Source organism: Calliphora vicina, chromosome 4, assembly GCF_958450345.1.
Source record: "Calliphora vicina chromosome 4, idCalVici1.1, whole genome shotgun sequence".
Taxonomy (NCBI): Eukaryota; Metazoa; Arthropoda; class Insecta; order Diptera; family Calliphoridae; genus Calliphora; species Calliphora vicina.
Window position 1 is genome coordinate 60,087,581 of NC_088783.1, and position 18,037 is coordinate 60,105,617.

At 32.8% G+C, this 18,037-nt stretch overlaps 1 protein-coding gene across 1 annotated transcript; it reads right to left on the reverse strand.

The window, feature by feature from the left end:
- Positions 1–13,477: 13,477 nt before the first annotated feature.
- On the reverse strand, positions 13,478–17,255 carry Dna2 (DNA replication helicase/nuclease 2). The gene is made up of 4 exons (XM_065509352.1): positions 16,674–17,255; positions 15,481–16,605; positions 14,983–15,388; positions 13,478–14,916 (listed from the first exon to the last, which is right to left on the reverse strand). Exons 1-4 carry the CDS (start codon positions 17,253–17,255, stop codon positions 13,553–13,555), a joined length of 3,477 nt encoding a protein of 1,158 aa, XP_065365424.1. The 3' UTR covers positions 13,478–13,552.
- Between the last annotated feature and the right edge of the window lie 782 nt (positions 17,256–18,037).

Here is an 18,037-nt window from a genome sequence, read left to right on the forward strand (position 1 = left end):
AAAACGGTTTCGGTTTTTTAATAATAACCGGTTAACCGGTTTTATGGCAAAATATTAAAACGTCTAGAAATAGTAAGAAAATAAGTTTTATTTTATATTAAAGCCTCATAATAAGCCTTTTTAAAACGCTTAAATACTTTTTAATTCTAATTTTGATTACTTCTTTTAACGTTCACAAGGTCTTCGGGTCAAATTCGACCCATTTTGATATTAAAATTTAATTTTTTCTAAAAGTGTGTGGTTGATATTTTTTGAATTTTATTTAATTTCAACTACGTTTTAGAAACACAAATCTGCCAAAAAAAATATCTATTTTTTGCACTTAAGATCATTGGGTCAAATTTGACCTGGAGCTAAAATCTTAAATCTTTATTACGCTCAATTAAGTTAAATGTTTTCAGAGCTTTGATAGCACTAACATATATCCGTCTCTTTTCATCATACTTGCTGAACATTATGTTTGTATGAAAACTGGGATTCCCCTTGTAAATACCAAAGCTATTGTTACGTTTTAACCTTTTCAAAACGTTTGTTTATTTCCCTTAAATAAACCGGATACTTTTGATTGCAAATAAAAGCCGTTTAGTAGTTTAAAAATTGTAACAACTCTTTATTTATTTAAAATGTACAACAACCACAGAATTAAATAGTCACTCAATGTTTTTTATACACGTTTATAAATTCGCAGAAATACAGGCACACTTTATAATGTACACGAATTCACTTGAAAAACACAGCACTCAGTTGATGTTTGTTCGAAAAGCGTCTCTGATAAACTCACTAAAGACTGCAACCTCTGCCACTATTTATAACACTGCCATCTGCACTCTAAATTGCTCTTTAACTGTCAAAGTTCGAATATTCTAGATCTTACTAATACATACGCCATCTGTGGTGTACTTTCTACAATGTTCTTTAACTGATTATTCGAATTCGAATATACGGTCGCAGCAAACAGCGTGGTCAACTGAAAGCTTTTATTTAATAATGCCCACAGATATGTTACAGTTTTCTATTACAGCACTGTTATTTGAAAGCATTATTCTACTTTTAAATCAGCCCTTAAAATCGTTATATTTGAATTCAAGTACAATTTCGTAATATTATTGTTTACTTAAGATATTCGGGTCAAATTTGACACATTTTGAAATTAAAATTGAATTTTTTCTAAAATGAGTGGTTGATATTTTACGACTTTTATTTAATTTCAAAAGTCAACAACTACGTTAGGTTTAAAAAAAATGGAAAAAACATATACAGCCCAATTATGAATAAAAATTCCGCGGGAGTTTTTTCCCTTTTCTCATTTTTTGTTGAAGAATGAGAATGAACTTTGTTAATATTATAACTTGTTTTATATATTGTAAATTGAATCAATATAGTTTGTTTTAATTGTAATATTTATTTAGAAAATTAGAAAATAAATTTTCACTTTTTGACTGTCTTTCTAAATATACGTATCACATACTAACAGGTTATGGGCCCCTCCGCGATATAAGAGTTATATAGAGATATATAGTGCGTGAATATAAAAGTGAGTTTAAGAAGAATCAAGATTTAAGAAAACTCAAGATTCAAGACTCAAGACTCAAGATCCAAGATATTTCAAGACTCAAGATTTAAGATATTTCAAGATTCCAGATGTCAACCAACAATCAAATTGAGAAGCTTCGTGGAAGCGAGAATTATGAAGATTGGAAATTTATGGTTGAGGCATATTTCCAAATGAAAGGTCTTTGGAATGTTGTCCTTGGTACTGAAACAATGGAGGATAAAAAGATTCAAGCTAAATCTGAATTAATACTATTGATGGATAAGACGATTTATCCCCACATTCGTGATTGCAGTAATGCACAAGAGATGTGAAGTTCACTAAAAACTATTTTTGAAGATAGCGGACTGGTAAGAAGAGTGGGATTAATTCAAAAATTTTGTTCTACAAAATTACAAAATTGTGCAAACATTGAAGAATACGTTAACGAAATTATAACGACAGCCCACAAACTAAGAGCAGCTGGCCTCAATGTCGACGAAGAATGGGTAGGTTCAATGTTGTTAGCTGGATTACCAGAAGAATATAATCCAATGATAATGGGAATTCAAAGCTCAGGTATTAAAATAACTGGTGATGCTATCAAATTAAAATTATTACAAGATGTCAAAAAGGAATCAACAGACGTTGCTTTAGCTGGCCAAAAGAAGGTATTTAAAAATAAAGGACCTAAATGCTTTAATTGTAACCAATATGGACACATTGCTGCAAAATGTCCTCATAAAGGTATGAAATCAAAATTTAAGAAAAATGTAAATGCGATGTTGGGTTGTTTTTCTGCTCGAGATTTAAACAAAAGTGAATGGTATTTCGATTCTGGAGCAACTGCACACATGTGCTCAAATTCGAAATTTTTTGCTGATAATTTTCAAGAAGAAAATGCTGAAGTTACCATTGCCAATAATGAAACAATGCAAGTAAGGGGTAAAGGTCAAGTTAATATGACTACTCAGATTGGAAAGAATAAAGAGGAAAATGTTAGATTCCGTGAAGTTCTCTATATACCAAACTTGTATGTCAATCTATTGTCCGTTTCAAAAATAGTTGACAATGGTTATGAAGTCGTATTTAACAAAAAAGGTTGTAAAGTTATAGACAACACTGGCAGCATTATAGCAACGGGAGATATGGTTAACGGTATGTTTAAATTAAATATAGCAAGCAACAAAGTACTTATTTCTGAAGTAAAAACTCAAGAATACAATCTGTGGCATAAACGACTTGGTCATGTAAATGATGAAACTTTAAAGGATATGAATTCTGGTGCAGTTGTTGGTGTCAAATGCGAGATAAACAAACAAAATTGTATTACTTGCTTAAAAGGTAAATTTTCAAGATATCCATTTAAGAATTCCGGAACTAGGTCAACTGAAATTCTAAGCTTAATACATTCAGATCTTTGTGGACCTATGGAAGAGAAGTCAATAAATGGTTCAAGGTACATGTTAACATTTATTGATGACTTTAGTAGAAAAGTTTTTGCCTATTTTATTAAAACAAAAGATGAAGTTTGTTCCAAATTTTCCGAGTTTAAACAATTTGTGGAAAATCAAACTGGAAAAAGGATAAAGGCTTTTAGAAGTGATAATGGAACTGAATACTGTAATACCAAAATGAAGAAAATGTTTCTAGAGTGTGGTATTGAGCATCAAACGACAGTCCCATATACGCCCCAACAAAATGGTATGTCAGAGAGAATGAACAGAACAATTATAGAGAAAACTAGATGTCTACTAATTGATGCCAGTTTAACAAAACAGTTCTGGGCTGAAGCTGCAAATACTGCAGTGTATTTAATAAATCGTACTCCTTGCAAATCATTGAATGATGTCAGTCCTGAAGAGGTATGGTCTGGAAGAAAACCAAATTTAAAACATCTAAAAGTGTTTGGATGTAAAGCTGTGATACATATTCCGAAAGAGAAAAGAAAAAAGCTTGATGCTAAGGCAAAAGAAAGCATTTTTGTTGGATATTGTACTCATTCAAGAACTTATCGTTTTTATGATGTAAATCGGAACAAAGTCGAATTAAGTAGAGATGCTAAATTTTTTGAAGACAAGTTCTATTCTGAAAAGCCTAGTGATGATTCAAAATTTTATATATTTCCTGGATGTGATTCAGTGGGGGATGTAGATGTTCAAATGGAGCCTATAGAATTAAGTTCTGATGAAACAATTACAAATTCTGAAGATATGTCAATCATTGTAGAAGAGAGTAACTCAGAAGAAGAACAATATTTTTCAGAAACTGATGACACATCATTGAGAGGATTAGAAGATCAAAGTATTGATTGGGAACCTGGACCATCGATGAGAAGAATCACATCTCCAGAAAATACAAGGAAGTCATCGAGAGTTCCAAAACAAGTACAAAGGTTTGGTTTTAATGTGATTCAAGTTGATGAAGAACCCAAAACAATGAAACAGGCACTAGAAAGTCCTAATAAACAAAAATGGCAACAGGCAATGAATGAAGAACTAAATGCATTAATAGAAAATGGAACGTGGGAGATTGTAAAATTACCAAAAGGCAAGAAACCTATTGATAGCAAATGGTGTTATAAAATCAAAAGGAATTCAGAAGGTGAGATTGAACGTTATAAAGCTAGATTAGTCATTAAAGGTTATTCTCAACGTTATGGAATCGACTACGAGGAAACTTTTTCACCTGTGGTTAGATATTCTTCAATCAGATTACTTTTAAGTCTGGCTGTTCAACATGATTTGGATATCGATCAAATGGACGTAGTAACAGCATTTTTACAAAGTGAATTGGATGAGGGAATTTATATGAATATTCCAGAAGGTTTAAATGAAAACAAGGATTTGGTATGTAAACTTAAAAAGTCATTATATGGTCTCAAACAAGCAAGTAGAGTATGGAACAAAAAGTTAGACCAAACTTTAAAAAATATAGGACTATTCCAATCCAATACAGAACCTTGTATATATTATAAAGTAAATAATAATGAAATAACATACGTCGCAATTTATGTTGATGATATTTTAATCTTTACGAATAATCCTGAAAGTAAGTCTAATATAAAGAAAAGCCTTACAAATATTTTTAAAATGAAAGATATCGGAGAAGCAAATTATATTTTGGGGATGAAAATTACAAGAGATCGATTGAACAGAAAATTATGGCTTGACCAAGAACAATATATATCAAAGGTTTTAAAAAAATTTAATATGGATGATTGTAAACCTATCTCAACTCCCTTAGACATAAATAAAACGGTTACCAAAGAAATGAGCCCACAAACTGAAGAAGAAGTTGAAGAAATGAAAAAGATACCATATCAAGAAGCAATTGGAAGTATTATGTATGCAGCTCAAGTAAGTCGTCCAGATATTTCATTTGCAGTGGGGGCTTTAGCCAGATTTAATAATAACCCTGGTAAGGCACACTGGCAAGCTGTAAAGCGTATCATGAGGTATCTTAAAGGAACTATGAAATACAAACTACAATTTTCTAAGGATGAAAATGAATTCATCGAAGGATTCTCAGATGCAGATTGGGCTGGAGATGTAGATGAAAGAAAATCAACCTCGGGTTATGTTTTTAAGTTTCAAGGTGGCTGTATTTCATGGAACTCTAAGAAACAGCAAACAACAGCGTTTTCAACAACAGAAGCGGAATATATGGCTTTGGCAGCAGCTGGTCAAGAGGCGTTGTGGTTACAATCTTTGTTTAATGAACTTGGAAGACCATCATCAATTGTAATAAAATGTGATAACAAAAATGCTATAAATTTGTCTCACAACAACACTTATCATGCTCGTTCAAAGCATATTGATATAAGACATCACTTTTTAAGAGAACTAGTTAATAATAAAAAGATCATTATTAACTATCTCAATACCGAGAATATGGCAGCAGACATCTTAACAAAATCCCTATCAAGTGTGAAGCATTTTCATTGCTGTGACCTGATGAATCTTGGCGTTCATTCTAGTGGGGGTGTTGAAGAATGAGAATGAACTTTGTTAATATTATAACTTGTTTTATATATTGTAAATTGAATCAATATAGTTTGTTTTAATTGTAATATTTATTTAGAAAATTAGAAAATAAATTTTCACTTTTTGACTGTCTTTCTAAATATACGTATCACATACTAACATTTTTCCTATTCAAATTCAATGGGAAAAAACTCCCAGGGAACAAACTCCCGCGGAATTTTTTATTCATAATTGGGCTGATAGAATATAATATAGATAGCTTGTGACATTTTTCTAAATATAAAAAGTCTTCTAAAATAGTTGGAGTATTTTTTTTAAAAGTTTTTTGGATTTTGAATATTTTTTAAAGATTTTACTGCACTAAAACCATAAAAACACACTTTTAGAAAAAACCGGCTATTCGAGGAGAAAAATCCGGTTTCTTCGATATTCGAAATGTGAGCTTTTCAAAAAAACCGAAACCGACTTAACCAAAAAAACCGGTTATCAAAAACCAGGGCGATCTCCCTAACTGGTACCCAACACAATCTGATTGTATATAGTTCCAATAACGCTTCAAGAGTCCTCTTACAGTTCAACACTATGCTCGAGTTTACTATAAGACATTATGAGGCCCTCAATGCTGCCTATCTAAATAAATTGTCACTACAGACCCCTCTGTGACCTATGCTGTTATCAATTCCGTGGCTTTCCAGATGCCTGGTAGACGTTGCATTCATCTGGGAGTCTGTATTTCACATTTATGACTTCATTGACCACATAAACTATCTTGGTCACACAGTAAAAACTACATCCCCTTTAAACAGCTATCCAGATCCAATCCACTCTTCCCTATTTGGAAATACAATTGGGGGTGAAATTCCGAATCTAAAGTCGAAATCCCAGTAGGGATACTAGCCTGACCAATTGGACCTAACTTGTACAAAATTTGTGTGTGACCTATCCACTTTGATCGTACCAGAGAAGACTCAAATAATCTAAGCAATTTCCTAGCCGCCACACTTGCCACATAGTTTTCAATTGGTATAAAATTAAGGATTAAATATATAATAGCGTCAAACTTGTTTTAATTAAATCATTAAATTTCAACCAAAAGAATCACATATTTTTAAGGAATCTCGACTACTGATATCAAAAACGATACGGAGTGTCTACAAAAACGGTTTTTACCTTTCTTAAAACAGCAGAGTGCCTTCATATTTGTGGCCCGATTTGGCATCATGCCATTATGGAAAAAAGGCCCAATAATATAAATTTTGTACCACGGGAGGCAAATCCACACAACTGTCCAGAACTTCGGCCTGTGGAAAAGTTTGTGCTCTTATAAAAAAAAGAATTAAAGAACGCAGGAAAGGAAAAGGAAAGGTAATGGAAGTAACTATCAAAGGATAATAAAACAAATTTTGTATGGAAATTTTATAATGCAACTAATTAAAAATAATGTTAATGCCAAAATCAATTTTCAAACCTTTTTAATTTTTGTTTGCTGGTTTTATACGCCAGCACTAATTTTCTACTTTATGTCACTAGAGTTTGTTATAGTTGTCATTGTTGTTGTCTTTATTGTAACAGCAGTTGTACTCGAAGCAGTGATAGTTGTTGTCATTGTTATTTATTAAATTTTTTTTTGTCATCTTGTAGGCCCAAAGACATGTATTTTATTACACACTTTTCTATTGTAAGTGATTACGATGTTATTGGGTAATAATAACTATGACAACAAAAAACTAATAATACAATAATAACTAAAACTATAACAAGATGTAGTAAGTATGTAAGTAGTATCACGATTTAACAGGAAGTATTATAATTTCTTTATTATTTCGATGCAGCTCAATAAACAAAGTTCCAATAACCTAAAGATGTCGGTATGCCACCAGAAAAAAGAGATCGAATGTCATTCATATCAGTTGTAAGGAAATGTTAAAAAAAGAAACACTATTTAAATTGGAATTTTATAATTTAAGGGAATTTATTGAACTTAGAAATTGATCGAACATTAGGATTAGAGCTAAATTTGGGAGAATAATGAGGTATTTCAAAGTTAAAAGAGAGATTTATAGAAAATAATACAATTTCGAAAACTTGTAAGTTGTTGAAAAATGCTTAAGCAAATCAATATTTAAAAATATTTCAGAGAAACTGTTCCTTCAAATTCGGCTGTGCCGAATATTATATACCCAGCATCAAATGCATTACAGGTACATTTTCACTTTGTAGAAAATGTCGCTGCAAAAAGAAAAATTATCCCTCTTCCTGTATGAAAGCTAGTGCAAGGGAAGTTCTACTATGGATTTGTTACGACCATCCTGCGCGTCTACCGAAGCGCCAACAAAGGCGATATCTCCTCAGGTGATTTTAACCCACGATACCGTCATTCCAATTGACATTGATAATACCAACTCTGTCTCTAAGAAGGTTGGCAACTTCTTTGAACGGATGGACGAGGCGGTTGACGAAGACGCCCACCAGAAATCTGACCAGGAGGACACCGACGTCACAGACTCAAATCAATCTTCACTACTCTAAAGCAGCATCCTTGAATCCATCAGGATCAGATCCGTGTACTATGTTTGAAGGGCTATAAGCTCTATTACGCTAAAGGTAAATTTGATCCTGTATTCTGTCTAAATGCTCTTTGAATATCGCCATTTTGTCTGATTACAGCAATGAAGATACTGTAGCAGTCTCATGGGAATCTCTTGATTAATCTCTGCTGAGGTCTTACTTGACACTCATTTCCCAGATTGCCTCCCATTCATGCAACTGCGTATGGAGCTGCTGACTCTGTTGTTCCGTTTGTTAACTCTATTCCGGTGAATATGGAAAGAAACCATTGGACAATCAAAAGCTTCGATCCCTGCTGATTTTCAGAAGAACGAAGAAATAGTGTTAATAGTGAAATAATAGACCGATTAGTCTCGCATCCTTTCTGCTAAAAACCCTAGAAAGGATGATTGATGTACACTTGAGAATAACTATTCCGAAGGAACTCATCTCTAAATTCCAACATGCCTATAGATTTGTGGAAACAGTTTTTGATTCGATAGTTGGCTGCCTTGTAGAGTCGCCATCGCATAAGGAGTATTCACTTGTTACCTTCTATATTAAGAAGGTGCTTTAATAATGTTGAGCCCGATGCCATCCTATCTGCGATGGAGGTACATGCGCTTGATCTATGGATACGCCGAATAGTCGAAAAGATACTCAGTTACAGATTCATATGTGGTACGTTAGGTGGCATTAGTATCTCAAAACTGGGTAATAGTGGAACCCCGCAGAGATGGGTACTTCTGTGAAACATGGAAATGGATAGCAGAAGGATCAAAACAGTCGCGTATGCTGACTATGTTACGTTATTAATATCTGGTAAATTTCTGGATACAATATCTAGCTGTATGGAATCTGCATTAAGTACACTGAGTGAGTGAAGTGTTTCGAGTGGACTTGGTGTGAATCCCCAAAGACGGAACTGGTTCTCTTCAATAGGAGGTACAATATCGATGACTTTAGTCCAGCAGGAACCTGAACATTCAAAACAGGTTTAACAAGGCATATGTGGCCATCTACTCCAGCAGGAGGGCAATTGGTATTAACTGGGGTTAAACCAATTTTGTTCTATGTAATCTTGGTGTGGTGGCATGCCTTGGAGAATGCTTCTCACCGAAAGGACTATTGAGATACTGATAACAGGCGCTGTAAGGTTTACTTCTTTTAAAGCACGTTTTACTATTTTAAACTGGTTACCAGTTGATTTGATGGTGAAACTCTTCTTTGAGACTGAATGCTTGATGCTAGTGGACTGGCAAGGACCTTGGGCACTCTAAGATACTGAAGTACTATGGGTACATCGATAGCAATGTCGAATATTACATCGCAAAACCATTTCTTGACATGTCTTGCAAAATGTAAGAAGGTTGTACAGCAAAGAAAATATGATACTGCTAGAGATGCCAAACGGGGAATCCCGTTCCCGAAAATCCCGGGGTTTTCGGGATTTCTTAAACCCCGAAGCCCGGGATTTTTAAATTTTAAATCCCGGGATTATCCAAATCCCGTTTTTCATAAATAAATAAGATAAATTGTAATTTTTGTGTGCCTTTTTTATGCATTTTGACATTCTACATGCCCAAATATCGCAAAGTGATGTTCAGCAAAGTTGTTAAGCTCAACTCCTGATACAACAGAGTTAATAAAGGAAAGCGGTATTTTTGGTTTTCCTAGAGTGGGGCTCTGGAAAATCAATTCTTCACATTTTTTTTAAGGTATCTAACAAAACACAATTTAAATCCTCTTCAAACGAAATTGATTTTATCTCAGATGAGGAGCTCGAACAAAAAAAATATTTCGATTGCTCAAAGGCTAATAAATGTAAAAACCCCAAATAACAATAACGAAACCAAGTTATAATGTAGATTTGTAGCTTGCAAAAGAAATAGATCACTTTATTTCTGAAAGAACAAGAGGAAAATACTTGCAGATTTGTTATAAGTATTTGCAAACTGTTTTGCCAATATGTATGTGTTCCAATGTTTTTCGGCAGTAGCATATGTCGGAAACAAAATTCGTTCCAGAAAGGCAGACGAAACCATAGATGCAATAGTATGCTTTTTAGTGCCTAATAAAAATTGATTGCTAAATAAAAAATTTACTTTCAATTGTAAAGACATGATTATTTAAGTTTCTTTCTTATAATTTTCGGGATTTTCGGATTCTTTACCAAATCCCGATCCCCGGGATTTTCAAAAATCAGTCCCGATTAGCATCTCTAGATACTGCACAGACTAATGTGGACTAAAGACGGCCGACAGAACAAACCTACAGTAAACTGTATAATTGGAACACATGCTAGAAGATTGGGACTACGGTTTAAAGATTACTGTAGAAGCTGTCAAAACGAAGAAGAGGTGACTGTGCCCACATATTCTGCCAGTACCCGGCTCTGACAAACTTGAGGGAACATATCATTGAAACACCCTTCCTCTCGTGTTTATATGAGTTATCAAAGATGAATCTAAGACGCATCATCTACTTCGTCAGTGAATCAATGATTCACCTTGTAAACAATGCATGAAGTATAAATATCTAGCTGTTTACTGCTTGGGTATCAAAATACGCAGTCCGTAGTAATATAGACACCGCTATCAATAATGAGTCAATTGTTTGAGATACCCACATTTTCACACTTTGCATTAATTTTTTATTTTTTTTTGGAATTTAAAGATTTTTGGCGGATTAACAAGACTCTCAAATTGCCATGTTATCCTAGGTCGATTCAAGTTAGTCCCTAGTCGACCTATATCATATAGGAAGGTGGAACGCTTGTTATTAATATCAAGAGTGATAATGGTACTCCACCAGTTGATACGTTGAGTTATAGATGGTACTCCAACAATTTACGATTTAAGTTTTAAATGGTACTCCACCAGTGTCGAAACACATTTAGTTCACTGACGGAAGTAAATTTCAATTACATGAAGCTGTTTGTGTGACGTAAACCTAATGCCGAATTCCTTTGCAAAAACACAAAAGCCACTGTTAATCATGGTGTTGGCTCTGTTATAAAAACACATGCACAGAACGCAGACTTTAATGAAATTGAGCATCTTTGGGAGGAATTAGCTAGGAGAATGCATCAAATAAAATTTAACACGTTAGTTCAGCTAAAAGAGTCCTTACTAGAAGCATGAAACTCAACACAGCCGGAAGTATGCCAAAACTTGGTAAGAATTTTTACAAACGGAATGGCAATCTTATATGTATATACCCTTGCCACTCATGGTGAAGTGGCCAAAGTAAGTCGGACCTACAATGGGTCTAAATCGGGAAAAATATTATTTTACCAAAAAAAAATTTTTTTATTATAAAATTTTTTTAACTAATAAATAAATTTTTTTTTCGCTAATAAAAGAAATTTTTTTTTTTTTAATTTTGAAAAAAATGTAACTAAAATTTTATTTTAAAGTATAATTTGGTGATGGGTATATAAGATTCGGCAGACATTTTTTTTTAAATTTCGAAAAATAAAAAAATGTTTAAAACAATTTTGAAAATAAAATATTTTTTCACCAAAAAAAAATTTTTAGTAAGTCTGCATTTACACACAGCAAGTTTACTTGAAGCAAGTCTCTTCGATTTCCTGTTAAACTTGCTCGACTGTTTACACACAGAAAGTCTGTGAGCAATTTTGTATGTCAAAACCTAATAGACGCCATAGTGAAAATGAGAAAACAAAAGAGAATTGAAGAGACTTGCCAGTACAAGCAAGTGTGTACCCCTCTTCTTTCTTCTTGTCTCTCTCTCCTATAAACTCTAGACTTGCGCAAGAAAACTTGCCCCGTGTAAAAGTAGACGTATAAAATTTTTTTCACTAATAAATAAATTTTTTTTTTAAATTAAAAATAGATATTTAAAAAAAAATTATTTAACATAATTTTTTTTTCGCTAATAAATTAATTTTTTTTTTTAATTTTGAAAAAAAATATTTAAAATTTGTATTTTAAAGTATAATTTGGCGAAGGGTATATAAGATTCGGTACAGCCGAATATAGCTCCCTTACTTGTTTTTATTTTCTCCAATTTAAATTTTCTTACTGGAATTAATATTTGTTTTACTAAAACTTTCAATTTCTTTACCAAAATATTTATGTTTATAAAAAAACCCTACAAACTATACGATCGAATTTAACTACATACTATGGTGATCGATTCTTCGACATTTTTTAGAAACAGGTTTTCGGTTTCGGTTTTCTAATAATAACCGTTTAAACGGTTTTTTGGCAAAATATTAAAACGCCTAAAAATAAGAAGCATAAAAGATTTATTTATTAAAATAATGACGCTTAAATACTTTTTAATTCTAATTTTGATTACTTCTTTTAACGTTCACAAGGTCTTCGAGTCAAATTTGACCCATTTTGAAATTGAAATTGAATTTTTTCTAAAAGTGAGTGGTTGATATTTTATTTAATTTTTATTCAATCAAATGTTAAGTTTTTAAAAAAAAAAAATCCAAAAAAAATATATATTTTCTATTTGAGTTAAATTTGACCCGAAGATCGTTAACTTTAGGAATAAAACACAGTTTGAATGCTTGGATTTTTTTCTTTTGGTTTTATAAAGCTAAACATTAAAAATGATATTTCACTCAGTCTACTTGCAGGACATATAATTAACAAAGCATTGAGTAAATTTTCAAGCTTTCCAGATCGCTTGTGACATGTGTCTAAATATAAAAAGTCTTCTAAAATAGTTGGAGTGTTTGTTTTAAAAAAGTTTTATGGATTTTGAATATTTTTTAAAGTTTTTAATACACTAAAACTCATAAAAACACACTTTTAGAAAAAAAACCGGCTATTCGAGGAGAAAAACCAGGTTTCTTCGATATTCGGAATGTGAGCATTTCAAAAAAACCGAAACCGACTTAATCAAAAAAACCGGTTATTAAAAATCAGGCCGATCACCCTACTACATACATACATATGTTTAATTTCACAATACTTCGAATTTCTGCTCCTGCGAATAAATAACCTTAAAACTAAAAGCCATATCATTTATGGGTCGATTATGGATGGCAACCGAATTGCAGTTGCGTTGCCAGAGGGCAATCAGAAATTTCTGGTACAATACTCTTTTAAACGTTTGAATGTTTTTAAAATAATTAGAATTTTAATTCAAATTTGTTCGAAATCTAGCATAAACTTTAATTTAGATTTCATGCAAGTAATACTCACTAGAATTAACAAAATAAAATAACCATTTCGAGATTTTCTTGATATTAAATTTGAAATTAATGTTAGTTCCTAAAAAATGTCAGTTAGTATTCATTCCTATCTTCATTTAGAATCTTGATTAAAATCTTGTTACTTTGCTTGAATGATAGAAGTTGAAAGTAAATTGCTTACCTACAATTGAAAACAAGAAATAATAATAATAATCAGAAACAAAATAATTATTTTATTAAATAGTTTGGTGTAAAAATTAACTTAACACATTATTTCATATAAATAAATGTTTGGAACTACAAACCTTTTTCTCAAACTGCATTAATAACCTGTGATAAATCTTCCATTACAGTTGACCAGTGGAAACCTAACTTTTCATCTTCCAACTTTAATTTGCAGATACCTGGTATATGCTTTAGTAAAGTTTCAAAGGGGGTATATTGTTTTATGCATGCAGTATCTCCTACAATAATGAGTTTATGTTTTGAACGTGTAATGGCCACCGTAAGACGTCGTTTATCCTCTAAAATCTCTGCATCACGGTTACGTTCAACAGTTTTACTTGAACTAGAACCAGTACGAGAACAGGAATAGATAATAATGTCTTTATCTCTACCTTGATACTGATCAACAGTATTTACTTCGACCGCAGAGAAATCTAAAGTGTCTTTTTGATAAAATTCATGATGTTGTTGCGATAACTTCTTTAAAAGTTCTACTTGAGCCCTATAGGGAGCCACAATGCCAATACGTTGTGGTTCATACTGGCAATTTAAAAGGGCAGTGATTATACGAAACACTATGGCAGCCTCACAGTAGTTGGTATATTTCGATAAACGTCTTGAAGCTTTTGTGGGTGATTTTGTTAAAGCTTCGGTGGGTAGTTGTTCTTCATTAAAGGTGCTTTCTATGAGTGCACAAGTAGCACTATGTTTGTTTTTGGCAAAATTGTAAGATCTTTCCGAACAGTCAAGAGTGTCTAACAGAAATACTGATTGATCTACATGAGCTTGTAAGACACGCTGCAGCCATTTCTCCTTGACAACAGCTAGATCAATTGTTTTGTACATAACAGCGGATTTAACTTCATTAGAACCGCATTGCAGTGCACCTTGATATGTCAATTCATTGGCCAATTTGGTGATGGTTTTATTCATGCGATATTGTAGCGTTAGGACGGAGGTAGCTTCCGCACAATCTAGACGTTGAAATAGTGATTCATCTGCACCTTTTTGTTTGGCCAGAGGAGAACGTATAAGGGGTGGCAATTGATCTGGATCTCCTACCAATATAAAACGCTCAGAAAAGAATAAGGGCCTCAAAACTGTGGGCTGCATAACCTGTGTGGCTTCATCCACTATACAGAAATCAAAGCGACGATGTAGAAATATGGCATGGGCTGAACCCAAACACGTGACACCTACAATTTGATAAGAATCATATAGTTTTGAGAGTTCTACTTCAGTTTTACAGCTAGCTGCTAAAATTGATTCACTGTGATCCTTTAATTGACTATTAACACGAGCCGAAGAACCCAAGCGTAAGAAAGGCAATTGAACGTCTTTCAGACGCAACAAAAGATTGTCTACCGCTGAGTGAGTGTGACTGGTTATCAAAACTGATTTGCCCATTATGTGCAGCAAACGTACTATGGCCACCAAGGTTTGGGTTTTACCTGTTTTTAAATAGATTTTTATTATTTATTAATGTTGAATATTTAATAGATTTTTCTTTAGCTAACCTGTGCCCGGTAAGCCTTTTATTAGCATAAAACTTTGTGTGGTTAAAGCTTTCAACACAGCTGCCCTTTGTACAACATTTAATTGTTTTAATATTTCTGCTCCTTCGGTGGCTATTATCTTAGGCAAGACTTTATGATAACTGGGTGCCTGTTTTTCTATTATAATTTTCCTTAGCAATGTGGAACGTTCTGTGTTATCTAGGAGTAAACCCAAATTGGTGAAATTAAACACATTTCCTGACTGTGAATCATGTTTGTCTATGATAAATGTTTGTTGTTTATAATTTTGCAACAAATTACGTTCCAGACTGACTGTTATGGAGGATGTGGTTAGATCTAAGACAAACCCGGCAGCAATGGCTAAACGTTTGGGTGTAGAAACAATGACATACTCTCCGATAGAAAACTAAATTAAAAAATGGTCAAAAATTATATACAAACATTTTAAATTTCAAAAAAGTCGTCTTTTTGTTTCAGCTATAGAAACCTACTACTCACCCCACTCAAAGTTAAATCCAAAATATCCCCCTCTGTATTCTCCTCCTCCGCTTTACAACCATTCAAATTTGCCTCCAAAACAAATTGATGTTTATAGCGAGATTCTTCTTTTTCCACAGGCTTTTGAGATATTTTTAAATTACAAATAGCTCTACCCATTTCTTGACGATTTTCTGCCGTTTGACACCAAAGAGCTCGCAAATAATTCGATTTTCTAGCCTCCTGTTCTTCCATCATTAACAAATGACACCATTTTATGAAATATTCATAATCCTTATGGGTTAAATGTGAAATACTCTCAGTGGATACTTTAGTTAAAGGATGACTGGATCTTAGTTGCAGAGAGTTGTCAGTTTTAGCAAATGAGCAACATAAGGTGGCATATGCACACTGAGAACAAGCGGTAGGATGTGATATGGGCTCGGGCAGTTCAAAGGGTTGTATAAACTTTTCTTCAGGCAGTGACAAATTATCGGGCAGTGTTGCAAAATCAGGAAAGTGTGACAAATAGTGGCTCAATTCATTACGCAAACCAATCAAATCTCGTTGCTCATTTCTCGATCCCAAAATTTCACGCATTAGATTTTCTCTCAAATAAAGTAAAAGACCAGATTGTGTAGGTTTCCCCAAGGCGCTTAACATCATTTCATATAAAATCAATTGGCCTTTGTGTTCCATTGAAAAACTAGCTCTGCCTGTTTTCAATTCCAGGGGTACTACCTTTTCTTGTTTTTTAACAAAGCTATCCAATTGTCCTTTTTGACGTCTGGCATGAATTTTAACCGATACATCTATTTTACCCTTGAGACCCAGCTGTGGTATCCACAAATTTTCTTCAATGTCTTGTATTTCTGTAATTCTACCCTGAAAGTTTTCCTTTTGCAGGGGAAATGAAGATGTCTGCTTTTCTTCCACATATTGTTGCATAAATTGATGTATACTACGAACAAAATGCAAGACTTCTAGGGAAGTATCCGCACATGTTAACTGGCTGCCATATAACATTAAAGCTGTCTCCTGGGAGTTTAGTAACTCAGTAGCTACTTCCTCAATTTGTTTGAGTTCCTTTAGATTTTTTTCCAACACAATTTGTAAAAGTTCATGTACCAAAGAACCCACAACCATCTGAAATTAGTTAAAAAATATTGTTTGCTTACAACATTTTTATATTTAACTACTCTTTCAATACTTACTATTTTGTTGTTAGCATCTATTCCTCTAAAACGATCTTGCAAAACAGCTTTTCTTCGACAAAATAAGGAGCCAACCACACTGGTACCAGATATCAAAGTATCTGGATTTATCACACAAAAGCCTTGATCCTTATCTACTTTAAATGCCTGCAAAGTATCATCCCATTCAGCCTGTAGCGACACCACATCTTCTACAGAAACTTTTGTATGACACCAAGGGCCTTGTAAATAACATTTGGCTTCAGCTTCTCCGTCCTCTTTCAATTCCCGCCCATTTTTACCAGACACTTTTAAAATCAAAGCAAATGTTTTCTTTTCTCTCTCCACTTCTCTGACCAGACACCTTTTCCATTCTGTTAAATCCAACTTTTCTGTTTGTGATTCTTTCTCTGCTGCCTCAAATTCTGACAAATCGAAATCATCCTCCTGGTCAAAGAGAAAATCATAATTTTCTTCCTTTTCGCGCGACTTTTCATCGATAGTTTCTGGTTTGATGTCTTCAGACATTTGTATTTTAATTTTCTTGGCAGCACTTTCGTTGTGTTCTTTGAATGGTGATATTATTCTTTTGGCAGTACTCATTTTAATTTATTTTCGCGAGTATTTTAATTGAATTTTTTTAAATAATTAAAGTTTATTACATTTTTTATGAAATTCTTTGTTAAAATAGTTATTCACAATGTGACAAATATTCCCGCTAGTTTTTTTAATTTGTCAACAAATCGTTAATTCACAATAATTTCCAGAATAACTGTTATTCACAATAGCTTTCACAGTAATGCCATATTTCATTATGGTTAGTGCTGCCACTTCAATAAATAAAATTAAGATTTTAAAAAATAACGTTTTTTTGTGGTTTTTAACCATGGTAGAACCAACCAGGTACAATTATTAGGGAGAGTTTTCAATATTTACCCCTACAACGTCAAATAACACATTTACTCTCATCACTTTTTATTTTGTTTTCCCATTGTTTTGCACGTTATATTAAAACTAACACATATTTATTTGGAAAAAATTTAATTTGAATTGAATATTTCACAAAAAAAAGTAAATACACAAAAATTTGTTTAATTTATTTATTTTTGTCTTAGACATTTCGTTTTGTTTTTTTTTCTAATTTTTTTAATTTTCTTTTGTTTGACGTTATAGGGAATGTATAACTGAGAACGTACTTTTTAATAATTGTACCTTGCTTGTTCTGCCATGGTTTTTAACTATTTATAATACATCTCCAGCCGTTACAAACTTTATTTAAGCTACTATATTTTAAATAATTTATGAAAGATTATCGAATATTATATTCTAATAATTTTTTTAAAATTGTCTGGTAATACTAATAATACATGCAATTGAAAATCATT

Bases quoted from the DNA above. Each gene is read 5' to 3' on its own strand.
- Dna2 (XM_065509352.1), bottom strand. From the start codon at position 17,255: ATGAGTACTGCCAAAAGAATAATATCACCATTCAAAGAACACAACGAA. The intron at 16,606-16,673 runs GTAAGTATTGAA...AACTAATTTCAG, and splicing joins TAGATGCTAACAACAAAATA to ATGGTTGTGGGTTCTTTGGT. The intron at 15,389-15,480 runs GTGAGTAGTAGG...TTTTTAATTTAG, and splicing joins TGGATTTAACTTTGAGTGGG to TTTTCTATCGGAGAGTATGT.